We start from the raw sequence: 19,939 nt of genomic DNA, 5'->3' as shown, positions 1-19,939 counted from the left end.
GGCAGAGCCACCCCCCTGTCAATCACCAGGCATCACCATGACATTTGGTGACCCAGCTTCAAATGAAAGAATCAAGAGCGCATGAATTTAAACCGGAAATGCGAAGGAAAGAATAGAGGTGCCCTTGGACTCCCAAGTCGTGGTGCCAACTTTCCCATGCTTGATGTCATTTATGATACCAGGCTGGGGAAAGGTGGGTGTGGTTCACCTAAAACAGCCTGGTAGGCCAACCTCTGAGGCTGGTAGACCATTGCTTTAGTGCTAGTATTTGAGTTATATTACCTAACTTAGGGGTTATCCACATTGGCCTTTGGCCCCATGCTTTCCAGGCACAGGTTTGTGCTTTGAAGCTGTGTCCAAGCGCTCCCCCCCCCAAGCCTTCCTTGCAAAAACCCACTCTTTAAAGCTGAAGAACAACAAACATTTGCTCTGGTTTGCCAGTAAAGAACAGCTTTCATACACTCCAATATTTCTCCAATGAAAATAGGGACGTCCTAGGGGAAAGCAGGACATTCTGAGATCAAATAAGAAACCAGGACGGCTTCTGTAAATTCAGGACTGTCCCTTGAAAATAGGGGCACTTGGAGGGCCTGCAACTTTACACAGGGAAAGTTCTGGGGTGCAAAAAAGAGAGTGTTCGGACACAGGAGCTTTAAAATACGGACTTGTGCCGGAAAGTGCAGAGGAAACGTTAGTGTGGATAAACCCCTAAGTAGCTCTTATTACCCTTGCCGTTAGCAGAGGGCACACAACTGAAAGCAGAACAGGAGTGGCATTACTTATATCAGGCACTGGGAGGCTACATTTTAATAGCCTTGTGCCTAAGGGAAGCAGGATGCGTCGGAAGGGAGGCACACGGATAAGCACAAAGGAGGGAACTTGGGAGTAGAAAACAAGGCCAGAAACAGCAAAGAAGAAGAAGAAGAAGAAGAAGAAGAAGAAGAAGAGGAGGAGTTTGGATTTGATATCCTGCTTTATCACTACCCTAAGGAGTCTCAAAAGGGACATGGGTGGCACTGTGGGTGCCTAGGACTTGCCGATCAGAAGGTCGGTGGTTCGAATCCCCGCTACGGGGTGAGCTCCCGTTGCTCGGTCCCTGCTCCTGCCAACCTAACAGTTCGAAAGCACATCAAAGTGCAAGTAGATAAATAGGTACCGCTCTGGCGGGAAGGTAAACGGCATTTCCGTGCGCTGCTCTGGTTTGCCAGAAGTGGCTTTGTCATGCTGACCACATGACTTGGAAGCTGTACGCCGGCTCCCTCGGCCAATAAAGCAAGATGAGCGCCACAACCCCAGAGTCAGTCACGACTGGACCTAATGGTCAGGGGTCCCTTTACCTTTTTAAGGCATCTCAAAGCGGCTAACAATCTCCTTTCCTTTCCTCCCCCACACCAAACACTCTGTGAGGTGAGTGGGGCTGAGAGACTTCAGAGAAGTGTGACTAGCCCAAGGTCACCCAGCAGCTGCATGTGGAGGAGCGGGGAAGCGAACCCGGTTCACCAGATTACGAGTCCACCGCTCTTAACCACTACACCACACTGGAGAAATGAATGAAGCAAGAGTTAACAGGCAGACTCAGGAACACACAGTAGGAGATGAAGAGTGAAGAATGCTGCTTAAGGAGCATAAGTGCAAAGTCCTTATGGGGACTCTGGGGCTAGCTGCCCCATTCATTGGATTGTGGGCCCCACATGCACTGCTGCATGAACACACGTATGCAACATTTGTCGGACTTCGCACACTTTCTATATGCTAATTCTGTGCGCCGGGCTCCACAGCCCCCAATTTTGTACCCTTTTGAGTGAGCTGTGCCTGGGAGCAAACAAGCAGAGAGATGGCTGCTAGGAAAGCTTCAGCTCGTGAAAAATTACCCTTTGCCAGAGGGGAAATGCTGTATCGCACTATGAATGTGTCTGTCTGTATGAGGAGACATGGCAATTTTTCGCCCTCTTTCCTGAACAGAGTATTACAACCCTTAAGAAAGAGCGAACGCCCTTCCTTACGTCTCTCTCCCTCTCCGCCCCCCTTCTCTCCCAAATTCATTTTCTCCATGATAAACAAAGCCATTAGTTTATCAAGTCTATCTCCGGATTTTAATGTGATGTGCCTGAGACATCTGTTAAACATCCTTAATGTTAGTTTAACAAGGACACATTCTGCCGCATTCCCTCACACTTTCTCCCATTAAGAGGGGAACGTGGCAGGGTTCTCTCTGACAAACAGCTAGGCTAATGTGTCTGCCTCGTGCCTTTCCAATGGGGGAGAAGGTTGAGGAGAGGAGGTTGCGGCGGGTTTTCTTGCAGGATGTGCTTTGTGCCTCTTCCAGGGTGCATCTCTCCCTCTCTCAGAGTAGAAAGCATCCTGGCCTATCAATATTCATAATGCTGTGCGTGTTGCCAAACCATATTTTTATCTATAGGCAACCAACTCAGACGCCTACCCTGGCATGCCATGTAGCAAGCTGGCTGCAACAATTCCCACATCCCTGTAGGTGTTGGGAAAGTTGTTACGCCTCTTCAGTATCCATGATGACTCTTGGAAGAAGACAACAGCTGAGAGCAATGCCGTAAAGGAGAGAAGGGAAAGACACAGAGAAACCCCACCCCCAGATCATCACAGCAAGGGTACTGGAGATAATATGGCGATTGATGTCTGAGTTAAGGTTAAAAAAAGAATGTGTGTATGTGTGTCTAAGAACCTCTGCTCTTTCTTTCTAACGCAGCTGTGCATGTTCACATTTGCCGCTCTGTAAAGATTCATTCGGTTTAGTCTTTTTTTTGGGGGGGGAGGGAGGGATGGATGCAACAGGAACTCGGGACTTGAAGTCAAGTGCTAATGATGAAGCAGAGTGAGCCCATTAACAAACTGAATAACACAGTCCTGGCTCCAGGCCACAATTCAGCTCAATGGGACGTGTAGAAAGGAACTGTTGCTTACCGCCATCAAAAAACAGGGAGTACAAACTAAGGAGTGCTCATCCAAACTGATCTTTTGCCCCACGCTTTCTAGGCACAGTTAAGCCATGCTTTCCTGGACGCAGACTTGGAAAGCCCGGACCTGTGCCTAGAAATGGGAGCAAAGGTAAATGTTTGATGAGCGTTCAGTTTGTTCGAAGACAGCAGGAATCCACAGCTCTGTCTGCCAAGCCAACAGCATTCACCGGCTGGGGATTTCTCGCTCACGAGATGCCACTGCTGGATCCACTTTTCAAGGAAGGACCTCTTTGAACTCTCTTATGAATATTAATCAGCTGTAATTGCTGTGATATGGTTGATGGAGCCAGAATGGAAGGCAACTGGCATGCAAGCATTACTCTGCGGTGTCTCTGAGGCAGGGTGGGAACACGGGCCGTTACGCAAGTGGCTCCCGAGGGGACACTTAGCTGGCAAAGTGTGATGAAATGCTGGCCACCTTAGAGGGGAATGGCATGCCTCCCGTCAGGGGAGCGGGAAAGCTTCTCTGGGTGCTTCTAATATGGGGGGGGGGGGCGGCAGCTTTAAAACTGTAAATTGATTGTTGAGGTATTGCAAGCAAGTAACTGGCAACGGGCTTTTTAAAAAACTTATCAAATTTTCCCTGGAAAGGATTAAATTGGGGTTGGGCAAAAGAGCTGGCATTTTGATGCGAATGTCATGTGAACGCTGAAAAAAGCTGGCATGCACCCCCTGAGATGAACAGGGAGACAAAGCAGGGATTTCTGAGAGAATGAAAGTAATTTCCACTATTGGTCATATTTTTTTGCTTAAAACAGAGGAAAGGTCTATGTGTCTGGATGCATATCTCCTTGCTTTGATAGTGCTTTTATGTCTGCAGAGAGTAATGGTAAAGAACCTAATGTGGGTTTTTCTCTAGGGCAGAGCTTTTCAACCTTTCTGAGTCCACGGCTCCCTTGACCAACTGCAATCTTTCTGTGGCACCCCTGTGGGGCTCAGGAGCCCAGTTGTGTCACCCCTTGCCTGCAGAGCTGGCAGCCCCTCACCCTTTTTCGAACACCCTCCCTTCTGGAGTGTTCCCTCAGCCTCCTCTCCTCTCTCCTTGGGAGCCCTCTGAGCAGCCATTCCCTGTTAATTCCCAACAGCAAGGGCTGGCAAACTTGCCTGCTTACTCCGAGACTGGCTCAGCTCCTGGCAACCCCCTGGCCAGCCCCAGAGCCACCACTTGCCTGGGGAGCTTGTAGCCAGGGCTGCTGCAACAACTGGGCAAGCCCTTGGGAGGCAGAGACACGAAAGGGCATTAGACGAGGGAGGGAAGGAAAAAGGGACAGAGGCCAGTGTTGCCATCATTCAAGGCACCCCAGGGTGTCACGGCACACTGGTTGAAAACCACTGCTCTAGGGGTTAGTGCCCCAGTTAATCTGTGAGTGGGCTGCTTTGGATGCCGCCATCACGGTGGGAAGGAGAGGGAGCACAACCTACCATATTTTTCACTCTGTAAGACGCACCTGACCATAAGATGCACCTAGTTTTAGAGGGGGAGAACAAGGGGAAAACAATTCTCTCCCTCTCTGCGCAGCGCCCCTTCAGCGAAGCGGCAGGAGAAACGGAGCTCCTTCCATTTCTCCTCCCACTTCGCTGAAGGGGCGCTGCGCAGAGAGGGAAAGCTGCGCAGCGCCTCTCCAGTGAAGCAAAGCCAGGAGAGCAAGAGGGGTCGGTGCGCACCGACCCCTCTTGTTCTCCCGGCTTCAGCGAAAGCAATGCGAAGCCATGGAGCCTGTATTCGCTCCATAAGACGCACACACATTTCCCCTGACTTTTTAGGAGGGGAAAAGTGCATCTCATAGAGCGAAAAATACGGTAATTGTACTTTTTGTCCCTCGTGCTTCTCCAGCTCATCCAGATGTGAACTTGCACTCCTCCCCTCTATGTTTATCAAGCCAAGCATGCAGGTGAAATAGCAGGCCTTTGAAGAGAATAATAAGAAGGTGTGTGGTTCCATTATCCAAAGTGTGTGGGTGCTGCTTTTCCCAAACACCTTCCAGCATTCTTTTAAACTCCGGTGGTTCTTCTAAAGGCCAGTTGTACTCACATGCGGCTGCTGGGAGGGATCTTGCGTCCATCACGGAACCATGTGACCTGCGGGCGAGGGAAGCTGGCAATGCGGGGAGCGCGGATGACGGCGGCTTCCCCGTGAGACACACTCTGCTGCTTCTCAGTCTCCTCAAAGCTTCCCATATCTAGGGAGGAGAAAGGAAGAAAGAGCAGCAAATAGGTTAGGTGCAAGGGCAGAGAAACCATATACCTGGCATTCTTAGAGCCTGGCTGTACAGCAGGTAAGTTGTAGGCTACCACTACGTTTAAAGACGTTCCCAAGAACCCAAAGCTTTGCTATTCTCCAATTTATACATGGAGGTCCTATGCAAGTGGATCAGGAAGATTATGAGAACAGGGTGGTACAATGAGAACTTAAGATGCCACATGGTAAGGCAGAGTTTATTAGAAAAGGCAGTTAGGCTCCTTCATACCTTCCAACTTTTTCTGATGCAAAACCAGGACATATGTCTTCCAGGACATACCCCTGAACAAGTCACGTGACTCACGCCTTGCTCTCACCCTGAAAACACACTTTTTTTTCCAGGGCAAGAGTGTGCAAGATGACGGAACACATAATGGCCGCCAAGATCTCGTGAGACAAAACGGGGTGTCCCTTTTTTTCTGGGGCACTTGGAATGTATGCAACTTGTGGGTCATCAATCTGAATACAGCTGGCCAGATATGCATGGTATGGGCCTGATAACCCTCCTGTGCTTGTCCTCTGCCCATAACTATAAATGTGAGGTGGTGGTGGTGGAGGCAATGGCTATCAAGTATGCTGCATGCCACAATGCAGTGCTCATGGGCTGCATTTGTATCCATGGATCCCAGTTGCACAAGCCAGCAGTGCAGTGCAATCCAGCCCAGTGTCATCAAAATGCCATAATCTAACTTCATTACAGGATTCCTGTGTTGGTTCGCAGCTGTCATCTTGACACCTGGAAATTTGATAGATTTCCTCAACCTTTACTTGGCTACGCAGCAAGTCAGCTCTCATGCGGTGCTAGTTTTGTTTTGGGCATGAATTGCTAAGTGCAAAACACACACTTATATCATGCCAATCATGAAATGCTACTACTTTTATGTATAAACGGCAGGTTTTTTCTTGCAAAAATAGATGGGAGAGAGTATCTGGCCCATTCTCAGTCACCGCCCGTGTGCACTTCGAAAGGTGGCAATTTATATCGTGTGAGTGAGCACCCTTCTCGGCTGACATGATACGATACACATTTTGTACTTGCAAATCGGTTCCCCGAATGCAAGCAAATCACCAGAAGTGGGCACAAGTTGCAGCGGAGAAGTGTGGCTCTTCTGCAAACAGGTATGGCTTTTCAGCGAGACATTATTGAGCCTGTGCAGGTTTCTTTAGAACATAGACGGCACAAATTAATGTTTCATGTGCTTTAAATTGGCAATGACCCATGCTAAAAAGCAAATGTCTTATTCTCCCACGCTCGATGCAATCTCCTCTGCTTATATACTCTGCCTATGCACGTTCATCTGTGCACCTCCCCTCCCAAACGCCCACACTCACAACCCTCCACTTACAGTTCCCAGGCCTGCCCCCCCTCCAACACTCATATAATCTACATTCAGAGGTGCCTTTCCCCTTTCCCCTCCTCACACCATTTGATCAACAGTTACCTTGATGCTGCTGGGATGGAGGTCAGTGCCTCCTCGTGCAGCGCAGCTGCTTGTGTGCTTGAAAATTTATAGAACCTTTAATAATAATAGTACTAATGACAAAATTGGGGGGGGTGTGGGGAGACATTTTATTGACTTGCTTTAATTGCTGTAATTAAAAACGTGTAAAGAATCTCTTTTTAATGACTTGGCCATTAGCGTTAGCACAGCTGCCTGATTAATTTCCCATTAGCTGCCTGATTTGCCACCAACCTTTGGAGGGGGGGGGCTGCTTTGGGGAAGGTGGGGGGGAGAGAAGGTGATGATGAAGTGAATTAGGGGTGTTCAGATCTCTTAGGTGTGATCTGTAGGGCTCGGGTAATAACATAGGCCTTTTATTGGTTAAATGCTGAGGTAAACTGCACACCTGGCCAGGCACCTCACACACACCAAGGAATCACTACTTGACAAAGGTGGACGGTGTCTGTCACATTTGGAATGTGTCACAGCTTCAGGGGGCCGAAACCCCTCAGAGTTTGGGGCAGCTGCTTCGTGCTTCTTTCAGGAGTACCTGTTGCACCCCATCTCTGTCTTTGGGTGCTTCCAGGCGGAGGGGGTGTGGTTTTTCTTTTTAAAAGCACTGTCCACTCATTGTTCTCCTGCTGTAGGCTACACAACTTTCCACATTTCAACAGGTACACCACCCTCCCCTTCTACTATGTCAATATTTTATGGGATGAAGAGCTGCCCCTGAGAGCTCTGCTCACCAAGGGGGAAAGCAGACACCCCCTTCCAGTTCTCTTAGCCACTTTTATCCACACTATACATTTAAAGGGGCGTGGGTGGCGATGTGGTCTAAACCTCTGAGCCTCTTGGGTTTGCCGATCAGGTCGGCAGTTTGAATCTGTGCAATGGAGAGAGCTCCCGTTGCTCTGTCCTGTCCCAGCTCCTGCCAACCTAGCAGTTCGAAAGAACACCAGTGCAAGTAGAGAAATAGGTACTGCTCCGACGGGAAGGTAAACAGTGTTTCCGTGCACTCTGGCTCCCATCACTGTGTTCCGTTGTGCCAGAAGCGGTTTAGTCATGCTGGCCACATGACCTGGAAAGCTGTCTGTGGACAAACACCGGCTCCCTTTGCCTGAAAGCAAGATGAGCACCACAACCCCATAGTCACCTTTGACTGGACTTAACCGGTCGAGGGTCCTTTACTTTTACTTTGCCTTATTTAAAGAGCTACTATGCCACTCTAACCACCATGGCTCCCCGCCACCCCAAAGAATCCTGGAAGCTGTATTTTGTTGAGTGTCATTAGGAAACCCTTAACGAACTACAGCTTTCAGGATTCTTCGGGGAGTGAGAGCCATGATGTTTAAAGTGCTTTAAATATATGGCATGGCTGTGACCAGGAGGTTTTCATCCTGTAGATGCAATATGATTTACAAATTCAAAGTTAGGAGATGTTCACAGATCTCCCCTTTCCCCCATTTTTGATGGTGATTATTTTCTTTTCCCAATTTTCAGTGGTTATTTTTCTTCCTGGCAGAGAGGCAGAGAGTCGTGAAAGTCAGCGTACTAAATCTTGGCGGGGGGTGTCCCCTCCCCACAGCACTCCTTTAGGCTGCAGGCAACAAGGTGCTCCTTCCCTCCCCACCCCTCGCCAAGACGTTCAAGTGGCTGTCTGGATTTTAATTTTCTTTCCCTGCTTCGGCTCGTAGATCTTCATTCCCGAGAATGCTGATGAGGCACCAAGTCCACTTAAGATTATTCCTGATGGAAAGTGCTTCGAACAAGGAGCGTCAGAGGGAGGTTAAGCCCCCATCGTTGGAGATGTTGGCCTCAGGGCTTCCTGCACCTGTAATTTCATCATGAATCTTGTAACCGTGGAGGAAGATCCCTTAAAAAAACGAAAGCTGCAAGAGTTGTGAACGTTTTCGGTTTTTCTTCAAGCAATTCCTGGTTCTCTTAAGTGCGGGGAGATAGCTAAGTGCACAACGGAGAGTAACTGCCACAATACAGAAATTGGTTCTGGCACAGTCTTTGCAGCATTAACTTTGTAGCAGCAATGCGCAGCGGTGAAGGAATACACAATTAGAAAAGGGTGGGTTTTAGTTCTTTAGCTTCTGGATAGTGGAGCCGCTTAATGGGTGTCCCTATGTATTTCTTTTTTATTAATTAAAAAACAACAACACACAACCCAACAAAGCCAGGAACCTAAAGTATCTTTGAAGGTGCTTGTGCATTATTTGAAGCCTGACTCCAGGTTGTGAATTTTTAAAAATGGTGGCTCCCGCAGTTGTGGGCAAAGGATACGGAAGAGCAACATCAAAGGAAGAGAAGAGGGAATTAAGACTGGGAAGAGTGCAATGAAGATCAGCTATTGTGGTCCAGTGCTGAGACCAATGCCAGGACTCTGAGTTGTTCTTTCACCAGCTGAGATGTTCTCTTGCTTCTGATACCCACCCACCCCTCCACGCTTGTAGACGACGCTCCTCCAAAGCATCTCTTTTATTAGGATTAATTAAATGGCATCTCCCTTTCCCAGGCGGTGCTTCTATAGTCTGTGTAGTGACAGCAGAGGAAGCCTTGCAGGCACCTTATCAACCTTGCCTGAGGCCTGAATTAACACACACACCCTGCTCCCGCTGCTCCTTTCCTCTGGTTGGTGGTCACGGCGCTTTCTCCTGCTTTCTTCTCCAGCTCTTGGCTCAGCAAGTTATTTCTCTTCTTCTCCGGGCTTTTGAAGTCCTCACAGCATGCACTGATCTGGCATGCAGAATCCGTTGTCAGACCTAGCCTTTTGGTGTTTGGGATCTGCTGCCCGTGCAGCCCGATGCTAACCTGGAAGAACCTAGCAAATCTCAGAAGAGAAACAAATTAGACAGTGAGAAGAATCAAGGCCTGCTTGCCATTTCCAGCTGCTCCAGATGACTTGAGGGCTGAGCATTCATCCAGATTTTGTTTCACACATCTTACACGGAGGTCGGCTTATACTCGGTCTTTATCATGCAGTTGTTTGCAGCGTGGCTATATGAAAATGTGTGTTTGCCCTGCAATCATCCTGATTTGCTTGTGGGATGTTTATACACCTTCCCATTAGTAGTTCATTGATTCCATTTAAGTTTGTGCAGTTAAAGGTGATCAAAGGGCTGCACTGCAAATGCATTTCCCCATCACTTTCCTAACTGTAAAATGTCTGATCCATCCACACAGCAAAACCCCTTCCCAGAGACCCACCCGCCCACCAGCTGTGCTGAAGCATGAAGCTCTCTAGCTAAGTGCCGCAGGAGGCAGCCAACTGAGCCACAATCTTCAGTCGCCAGCAGAAGATTTGTCATCTACACCCCGGCCTCTTCCACCCCACCTCCCCGCACGTCGGAGAGACCAGGGCTGATTTATATGGGCGGCTTGTCCCTGCATCAGGCAATGGTGCTGTAATTGTTATAAACGTTGTTTGCTTTCCCTGCCTTCCAGAGGGTGCTGCCGAGAAGAACTGCTTGCTTTTGTTATAAGCCATCTTAGGGATTTAACACTTCAGGCAAACAGCCTCCTCCTCTTCCTTGGGGTGAGATTCACATGCAGTCCCGTTAAGGTTCCTCCATGCTTATTTGCCACTTCTACTCTCCTGTCTCCTCATGGCTCTGTTAGCATTGGGGGGGGGGCACGCACAACCCCCTTGCAACCTGCCTCCCAATCTCCCAATGCCCCTCAGTCCTGCTCTGTTTTCTTCCTGCAGCTCCATTACAAGGGACTGAAGATAAAGCTTTCACAAGTTCCCAGCTCCGCTTGCCATAGGAGATTTGCAAATAGGGATGACAGTGGGGGGGGGGGAAATCGGAAAGGTCCCCCCCTTCTTTTAAAAAAGAAAGCAAATAGACCAACAAAGAAAGAAAAAAGAGACATTTTAAGATCTGTCAGCTTGGAGGAAAGGGGCATCGCTTTGGAGGTTCTGTCATTTGGCACTGCTACAAAAGGTCACTTCATTGTTGTCAGAGGATTAATAAAGTGTGATAAAATTGGAAGGTGACCTCTCATGGACAGGACATGGCTGCCGAATACCCTTTCATTATTGCTGTATCAAAAATTCTGCAGCCGTCTGAGTGGTGTCCTTTACAAAGTCCTCTAATCTTGATCAGAAGAAGGTGAAAGAGGCCCTGGTTTGATGATGTTCTGTCCCTGCGGTTCATCACTCACCCTGTAAAGAGACTGTGCCTTTCTTTTAATTTGCATTCCTCCACCTCCACCTTCCAGCTGTTGATTCCAAATCCACTTTGCACTGCTCAACTGAAGAGCCCTTTAGCACCCAATAATTTCTCACCTAACATTTTGCTCACCAAGAGCAGCCTAGATCTTGCTGCCTGATGACCTTGACTACTTGTCATAAAGATATGCTGCAACTGAAACGTTTCTCTCTCTGTGCGTGTGAAAGAGGAATCACATGTGATAATAAGGCCACAACTAACAAACCTCTGAAAAGAGCATTTCCTGATTGTGACTGGGAAAGGGGTAATTCAGACAAGTTTAGAAAAGTGCTCAGGAGGTGCTCAGAGCGCGAAGAGGAGTTGAAGGGAACATCAGCATTAGAAATGAACTAGCATTCTTCCCATGAATTCTTTCAGACTGTCTTTTAGGTTTTTGGGAAATGATATATAATGAAATGAAGAAAATGTTTAAATGGGCTATTCCCAAAAGACCAGAAGCTTTTCTTATAGGTATAATAGGGACGGATGTTCCAAAGATGATGACCGAATTATTAATGTAAGTGTCAACAGCAGCAGCTAGAATATTATATACACAGAAATGAAAAGAAGAGAAGGTTCCAACGAGGGAGGAATAGCTTTTGAAAGTAATGGGGACTATGCAGAAATGGCAAAGCTGGCAGTGAAATTAAGATATTGACATGACAAACTTTTCATAGAAGAATGGAGGCCTTTTGTGGACTACAGTGGTGCCTCGCAAGACGAAATTAATTCGTTCCGCAAGTTTTTTCTTCTTGCGAGTTTTTCGTCTTGTGAAGCACGGTTTCCCATAGGAATGCATTGAAAATCAATTAATGCGTTCCTAGGGAAACCGCTTGCCAGGCTGGCGGTGCGGAGAAGGGCTTTTCTCCGCACCGCAAGCCTTCAGGACAGGTACGGGGACAGAGGGGAAGGGGCGCAGCGCTTTCCCTCTGTTCCCGGGGCTTGCGTGGGAGGAGGGTTTTTCCTCCCCACCGCCAACATTCAGAACAGCATTCTGAATGTTGGCGGTGGGAAGGAAAACCCTCCTCCCACCCCAAGTCTTCAGGAAAGCCATCTGAAGCTGGGCGGCGGGAGGAGGTGTCCCCGCCCCCTCCCCCGCCCGGCATCGGAGCTTCATTGCGATGCCGGGCGGCGGGAGGAGGCGTCCCCCCCCCGCCCGGCATCGGAGCTTCGTTCCGATGCCAGGCGGCGGGAGGAGGCGTTCCGCCCCCCGCCCAGCATCGGAGATTCGTTCCGATGCCGGGCGGCGGGAGGAGGCGTTCCCCCCCCGCCCGGCATCGGAGATTCGTTCCGATGCCGGGCGGCGGGAGGAGGTCCGAGGACAGTGGGGAAGACGCGCTGCACTTCCCCGCTGTCCCGGAGATTTCCCTGTGGGCTTTCGTCTTGCGAAGCAAGCCCATAGGGAAATTCGTTTTGCGAAGCGCCTCCAAAACGGAAAACCCTTTCGTCTAGCGGGTTTTCCGTCTTGCGAGGCGTTCGTCTTGCGGGGTACCACTGTATTAAAAAACAATACTACAGTCAAACGAAATTCAGGGCAGGATTTGAGATAAAAGCAGCGAAAGAAAAATGACAAAATACTTGTAATAGAGAAACTTTTTGTAATAGCTAAAGATATAATGCAATAGAAAAGGTCTGAGTCAACTTACGAAACAATGTGTTCGATTTGAAGGTTATTGTGAAAATATTTGAATGAAGGAATATGACATGACTGTCGACCTTGCCAACCTACCATCACTAGGTTTCTTTGGGGCAAAGCCATGACAGTAAAACTGGTATTAAACTGCTATTGGTTTAGAGTGTAGACCTATCCTTGTTCAGGAAGGACACAATCTCAAATAGTTTATTGGTCCTCCAGTCACTTGCCCTATCATCCAATGGGCAAGTCCCTTCATTTGGGGTAGGTAGCACGGGCATGCCCTGGGGCATCCTGGCAGAGCAGGGGAACAGCTCCTACTCAAGGAAATTATTCCCCAGGTTGTTGCTCTTGTTCCTCCAGGTGGCCCTGGAATCTCATGGGGTCTTGGGGCCTCCCCAGCACTCCAGAGGTGGTGGGAATGGTCAACCTCTCTTGCCATCATCCTTTGCCCTCTTGCTCTGTAGCTCACTTCATGGATTATTTCCCTGTATGTATGTATGTATGTGTGTGTGTGTGTGTGTGTATATATATATATATATATATATATATATATATATATATATATACTTTTCGAGCATGACATGCGCCACCACTTACATGCCACCTGCACTTCAGTCTGCCTTTGCAGAAGGGCTCCCATGCGATTGCGCACAATGCAGCGGTAGAAGCCAGCATGCGTACGGTCCAGGGATGTGATCATGTACCTTGAAAAAAAGAGAGAGAAAGGAGGGGGAGATGACTAAACAGATCAATGCAATACACAATCAATGAGGTAGATAGTAAGGGCAACTGTAATCCCATACATCTCCTGATAGGCTAAAGTGAATTACTGTTGTGTACACTGTGGCGACATGGCCTATATCAACACAAACTTTCATTATTTACTTGCCGATTGATTATGTGGTGGCCTTTACACTCCATTTTCGTGGACAAAAAAATGAAAAAAGTAAAAGTAAATAAAAGCCAAAAAAATTATTAAATCTGTTGTTGGAATAAAACTAGGAGAGAAGGCTTGAAGAAAGCAAATGGTCTTACATGATGCTGAACTTTTGGAAAAGAAGCATTTTTTATTCGGGATTCATTCCCACAGGCACACTCCAGTTTGGTTAGGTATCTGCTTGGACCGGAAGATGTCCCTTCTGTTCTAGCCCTACAATTTTGTGGTTTAAAAAAAATATTTTAAACCTATATGGGAGAGAAACTGACCACATTGTTTTGGATTAAATGAACGTGCAGTGCTCATATTTGGGTGGGGAGGGAAGGAAGCTGAGAATCATTGCTCCCAAGGATGGCTGCCTGACTAAACTAAGCAGGCTAAGCTAAAGGTAAAGGTAAAGGGACCCCTGACCATTAGGTCCAGTCGCGGACGACTCTGGGGTTGCAGCGTTCACCTCACATTATTGGCTGAGGGAGCCGGCATACAGCTTCCGGGTCATGTGGCCAGCATGACTAAGCCGCTTCTGGCGAACCAGAGCAGTGCACGGAAACGCTGTTTACCTTCCCGCTGGAGTGGTACCTATTTATCTACTTGCACTTTGACGTGTTTTCGAACTGCTAGGTTGGCAGGAGCTGGGACCGAACAATGGGAGCTCACCCCATCACAGGGATTCGAACCGCCGACCTTCCGATCGGCAAGCCCTAGGCTCAGTGGTTTAGACCACAGCGCCACCTGCGTTGCAGAGCTAGAGAGCCATAAATTCAGGTTTGGTATCAGGACCAAGTATGGGAACTGCAAAATTTCCTGCTGGGAAGATGGCACTCCTTTGGTTGCTGCCTTGAACTCTGAATGGTATTGCCGTACTGCTTTTTAAACATACATGCACTGGTGCATCTTGGAGAAGTAGTTTCATGGCAAAATATGAGCATGGAATTTGCATGCTGCTGCATCTCTGAATCTGAGAAACCATATAACCACCTTGGCCACTTGATTGTGTGGTCACACTCTCTTGCTCTGCAAAGATCAAGCATGTCAGTGCTGGTACATCCTGTGCCCTTATGGTACATCCTTGTGCAAATGAAACGAAACAAAGCATGTTTTCTATCTTACTCGTAATCCTGTACTCAAAACAAACACGAAAAGTCAGCTGATCTTTATGGTGTCGGATGCCTGCAGCCAATAGAAGGAATGATGCGCTCGCCACAATATATTGATGTTCTACAAAAGAGAGTTATTCCAGAGCTGGAAAAGAGGTATCTTGACGGTACTGGGATATTGCAGCAGGACCTAGCCCCCTGCCATACATTGAAAGTGGTGAAGAAATTCATGACAGAGCAGAAAATACAGGTACTTGATTGGCCAGGGAATTCCCCGGACGTAAATCCCATTGAGAATTTGTGGGCTATATGCAAAAGTCGCCTTTGTGCTGTAGACTGTACGACTATGGAGAAGATCACTCAAGGGATCCGAAAATCAACAGTGACTGTTCGAAACTAGTAGACTCCATGCCAAACCGTGTTCAAATGTTGCTTAAAAATAGCAGAGGTCATATCCGTTACTAATGGTATGTATATGTGAGTTTTGTATATGTATATCTGAGTTTTGTACAATAAACTACATTGTTTGTTTCAATTAATTTGCACAAGGGTGTACTATGAGCCTTGCATGTACTTTAGCCAAATTAGAGAGCATGGAACTTTAAAATAATATCCAGCATTTCTGAGGCTGTAACCAGGAGCCACCACCGTATCTGCCACACTGGCTCATATGTGATAAGAAGGGGTGTTGGGTGGATATGAACACTATTAAAAATGCCAGTGTCACAGGCAGCATTTGCTTCTATTTTTCCCTTAACCTTTATAAACCGATTATAAAAACAGCAACAACCGTCTAAGCCATTGACAAAAATATAAAACAGAACATTAAAATTCTCAATAAGAAACAATTAAAACAGGTATTTAAGAGCATTCAAATGATGCTTAAAACCAACAGTAGCTAAAAAGAGACAAAACACATGTAACTTTCTACAGGTTTGGATAAGTTTGCTTGATTCAACTTGCTTGTTGATTGGTGCAAGATTATGTATTTCTCAGTACAACAGATCCAAAATCTCAATCCAAAATTGAGAAATTATATAAAAGACAAAGCTGACCTATAAAAAAGAACAGTAAGTAGTATCCAGCATGTGATTTTTCTGAAAGTTGTTGGGCGTCTGAACTCCTGGCTTCTTCTTTCAGACTCTGGGCTTCAAATGAACATCACAAAACGTGAAAGTGAAGCAAATCAGAGAAAAGGCCAGAGTTCTTGAGCTTCCACTATTTCAGGTTCAGAGGTATTCGTATTCCTTGGTCCTGCTTAGAATTTTATTTTATTTTTAATGAAAAAGGGAATGTGGGCTACCCCATAGCTTGTGAAAATGAAAGCCTCTATTATCATCTTTTCTGCCCATTCTCTCTCCATTTCCCTCAAGCCCCAATGTGGATATTCTAGAGCTCGAAGAAGTTCAGAAAAGGGCAAAACCAAAATGATCAAGCGAGGAAAGGTAGCAGCATTTGGGACCTTTTTTCATTTAGAGAAAAGGTGACTAAGAGGTGACATGACAGAAGTATATAACTTCATGCATGGCATGGGAAAGGTGGCCAGAGAAAAGTTTTTCTCCCTCTGCCACAACACGAGAACTCATGGACATCTGATGATGATGATGATGATGATGATGATAATAATAATAATAATAATAATAATAATAATAATAATAATAATAATAATAATAATAATAGGCTGGGTTTCTCCAGCCACTCTGGGTGGCTCCCAACAGAATATTAAAAACATGATAAAACATCAAACATTAAAAACTTCCTTAAACAGGGTTGCTTTCAGATGTCTTCTAAAAGTCAGAGACAGTGGTACCTCGGCTTACATACGCTTCAGGTTACATACGCTTCTGGTTACAGACTCAGCTAACCCAGAAATAGTACCTCGGGTTAAGAACTTTGCTTCAGGATGAGAACAGAAATCGTGCTCTGACAGCGCGGCAGCAGCAGGAGGCCCCATTAGCTAAAGTGGTGCTTCAGGTTAAGAACAGTTTCAGGTTAAGAACGGACCTCCGGAACGAATTAAGTATTTAACCCGAAGTTGTTTATTTCCTTGACATCTGATGGGAAGGCGTTCCACAGGGCGGGCGCCACTACCGAGAAGGCCCTCTGCCTGGTTCCCTGCAACCTCAGTTCTCTCAGTGAGGGAACTGCCAGAAGGTCCTCGGAGCTGGACCTCAGTGTCTGGGTTGAACGATGTGGGTGGAGACACTCATTCCTCATACAGTCATACCTCATGTTACATTTGCTTCATGTTACGTTCTTTCAAGTTACGTCCCGCGGCGACCTGGAAGTACCGGAAAAGGTTACTTCCAGGGTTTGCCACTTGCGCATGCACAGAAGTGCAAAATGACATCATGCACACGCGCAGAAGCGGCGAATCGCAACCCACGTGTGTGCAGACGCGCCGCTGCGGGTTGCACTCTTTTCATGTTGCGAACGGGCCTCCGGAACGGATCCCGTTCGCAACCAGAGGTACCACTGTACTGGGCTGAGGCTGTTTAGGGCTTCGAAGGTCAGTACCAGCACTTTGAATTGTGCTTTGAAATGTAATGGGAGCCAATGTAGGTCTTTCAGGACTGGTGTTATATGGTCTCGGTGGCCACTCCCAGTCATCTGATGAAGCTATGAAGCTGAATGTTGGAAGATTTGGGACAGATAAACTATGGGCACGTAAACTATGACACTTCTTCCCATAGGAGGCAGTGGTGGCCAGCAAATTGGGTGGCTTTAAAGAGGATTAGACCAATTCACAGAGGATAAAGACTACCAATGGTTTCTAGCCATGATGGCAATGCTCTGCCTCCGCAGTTGGAAACAGTAATCCTTCTGAACCCCAGTTGCTGGAAACCACAGGCATCTGTTTGGCTGCCATGAGAACAGAATGCTGGATCAGATGGGACACTGGTTTCATCCAACAAGCTCTTCTTATTTTTTTATGTACACAGGTTATTTCGTCAGCACTGTGCAGTATAGCATTGCTCTACCCCACCCCACCCCATAAAATGCGCATGGAACTTTGCTATGTCTCATCAATGCAGTTGTAACTGCATGTCATGGGGGGAAAATGGATCTATGTTCAAACAGGTTTGAAGCATCCTTATCACTGGTGGTAACTTCAAGAGACTGTGAAAACTAGGGGGAGTTGCTGAAATATGTGGGTTTTTCTAAGCATGGCAGCTGGATGGGGATGCTATGGTGAAACAAGTTTGAGGACATGGGCGTGTGAAAGCCTGGGAAATGAAGTAGGAAAAGATCATGGAAAAACCAAAGAGGAACATGTTATGGGGCTAGCAGGAAAAGCTTTCCCTTTAGGCTGCAGAAAACCTGGAAAGAGTGAATTAATCTCAGGCATTCATTTATGTAGTTTCTCTGCAGCAATGAAAGAAACCAGAGGATGGAAACTCAAAGGAAATAAGTGAAGGAATTCAGACTGCTTCCAGCCCCCACGTCCTAAAATTTAATCAAGTACTAAAAGTGCCGGAGGCACCTTTGATACGAGTTTGTTTGTATTTTTCTTTTCGATACACAGCTTAAATTAAACTTTAATAATGAGAGGTGATCATCTAATGGTTGCCTTGAAGTCTGGAGACACTTCTCCCCCAGTGTAGACACACTGCTGTTTGCCTGCGGCGTGCAGAAAAATTCATCTCTACCTGTGGATAAAGAGGGCAAGAGACCCCCATCGGACAGAGCAGGAGAGCTGAGTGCCTGCCCTCCTGATGTTGGCGCAGTGGCTGCCCATATAGTAGTTACAAGGCGGAAGGCTTTGAAGTACAGAGGATGTTTCAAGACAACAAGGTGACATAAGCGCTAAGGCCAATAGGGCATGGGAGGAACAGGCAGCCGCTGTGCTTTTCCAGAATACTTGAAATGTCAGAGAAAGCCTCTGAGTCCATTAGAATTAGAGGACAATGGTTCATTTAAAGTCTCTGGCTGCTATCACCCTTACTGTGATACGTCCAGTCCAGGGATATATGGAGATTCCTTTACAGAAGAAGCAACTTATCTTCCATGCAGGTTCCCCATTCTAGCAGCCCTGGGCCCACCATATGCATAAACACAAGAGTCCTTCACAATTCTTCATCCACTGTCCTGATTGGTATGTCAAAGAACAGGGCTGTTGGAGAGGAGATTGCAGCCCCCTTGCTTCTCCATGGTTGTTCTGCTGCACTGAGCCAAGCCTTGATTATAGCAACAAGCTCTTTGTGGGGCTACCCTTGGTGCAAAACATGCCGGCTAGACTGTTGATAGGGGTCAGATTATTGCTACCACTCTGGTGTTCAAAAGCTTCCATTGGCTGCCCATAAAGGTTCTTGTACAATGGTACCTCGGGTTACATATGCTTCAGGTTACATACGCTTCAGGTTACAGACTCCGCTAACCCAGAAATAGTGCTTCAGGTTAAGAACTTTGCTTCAGGATGAGAACAGAAATTGTGCTCCGGCAGCATGGCGGCAGCAGAGGGAGGCCCCATTAGCTAAAGTGGTGCTTCAGGTTAAAAACAGTTTCAGGTTAAGAACGGACCTCTGGAACAAATTAAGTACCACTTTATTAATTTACAAGATATTTAACAACTTAGGTCCAGGATAATTCAGGCAATGCCTGATTCATTATATCCCATGGCTCAGATGCAGAACTCTCATCCACCAGCAGCAGTGTGTTCAATATTGTGGACTCAGTTTTATGGAATCCCTTCCAGTTAAGGGCACACAGCCCCCCCCTCTCTCTGCTGAAATACTGGAGAAGACTCCCCCCCTTCCTATTCCACCAGGCATTTAACTGAATTCTGATTTAATTGTTTTAACTGATTTTTAGCTTTGTTGTATTGTGTTACCTGTACACCCCTTAGAGACAAAATTTAAGTAAGCATTATACAAATTGGCGAGACAAATAAGTAAATAATAAAATGCCCCAATGAACATTAAGATCCTCATCCTAGCAGGCTGCTGCGAATTAATCACCGGTCTGCATGCTGACACAGACTCCTGAGAACCCTTGAGCATCGCCTGGCTTCTTCTTGGTTTTTCCATTTCTTTCAATAGTGATGTGCCCTTCGATTTTCACATCCTCTTTCATTCCTATATTAATGTGGTCCTGGAAAAAAAAACCCAAAACCCACACCTACACCAAAAGTGTTCAACACTGCAAAATTCTGTGCTGAGGGGGAAGATTTGCAAAGGATGGCATTGGGGGTGCAAACACAGGCCTGGTTTAATCCGCTGATGAGTCTTTTGGCCTCAGTTGGCCTGGATAGCAGTTCTTAGGCAGCAATTCCCCCCCCCCACTTGCACGGGAGTAAAATCCATTTTATACAGCAGGGCTTACTTCTAAGTAAGCACGCAGTGGATTGCTCCGTCAGTCTTAATCCCCTCTCCAATGGC

The 19,939-nt window shown here is 47.0% G+C and overlaps 1 protein-coding gene across 9 annotated transcripts in view; it reads right to left on the bottom strand.

Annotated features, from left to right (window-relative positions):
- The window catches only part of SDK2 (sidekick cell adhesion molecule 2), a 353,925-nt gene that overhangs the window by 78,492 nt on the left and 255,494 nt on the right, over positions 1–19,939 (bottom strand). For all 9 annotated transcript variants that reach the window (XM_081180809.1, XM_081180812.1, XM_081180810.1 and 6 more), the window contains 2 exons: positions 13,125–13,231; positions 5,026–5,173 (listed from right to left, as the gene is read on the bottom strand). In XM_081180809.1, the coding sequence (XP_081036935.1) occupies positions 5,026–5,173; positions 13,125–13,231 (255 nt within the window). The remainder of the gene's footprint in view (positions 1–5,025; positions 5,174–13,124; positions 13,232–19,939) is intronic.

Source organism: Podarcis bocagei (assembly GCF_964188305.1).
Source record: "Podarcis bocagei genome assembly, chromosome: 2".
In the NCBI taxonomy this organism is placed as follows: domain Eukaryota; kingdom Metazoa; phylum Chordata; class Lepidosauria; order Squamata; family Lacertidae; genus Podarcis; species Podarcis bocagei.
This window is presented reverse-complemented; position numbering and strand designations above follow the sequence as displayed.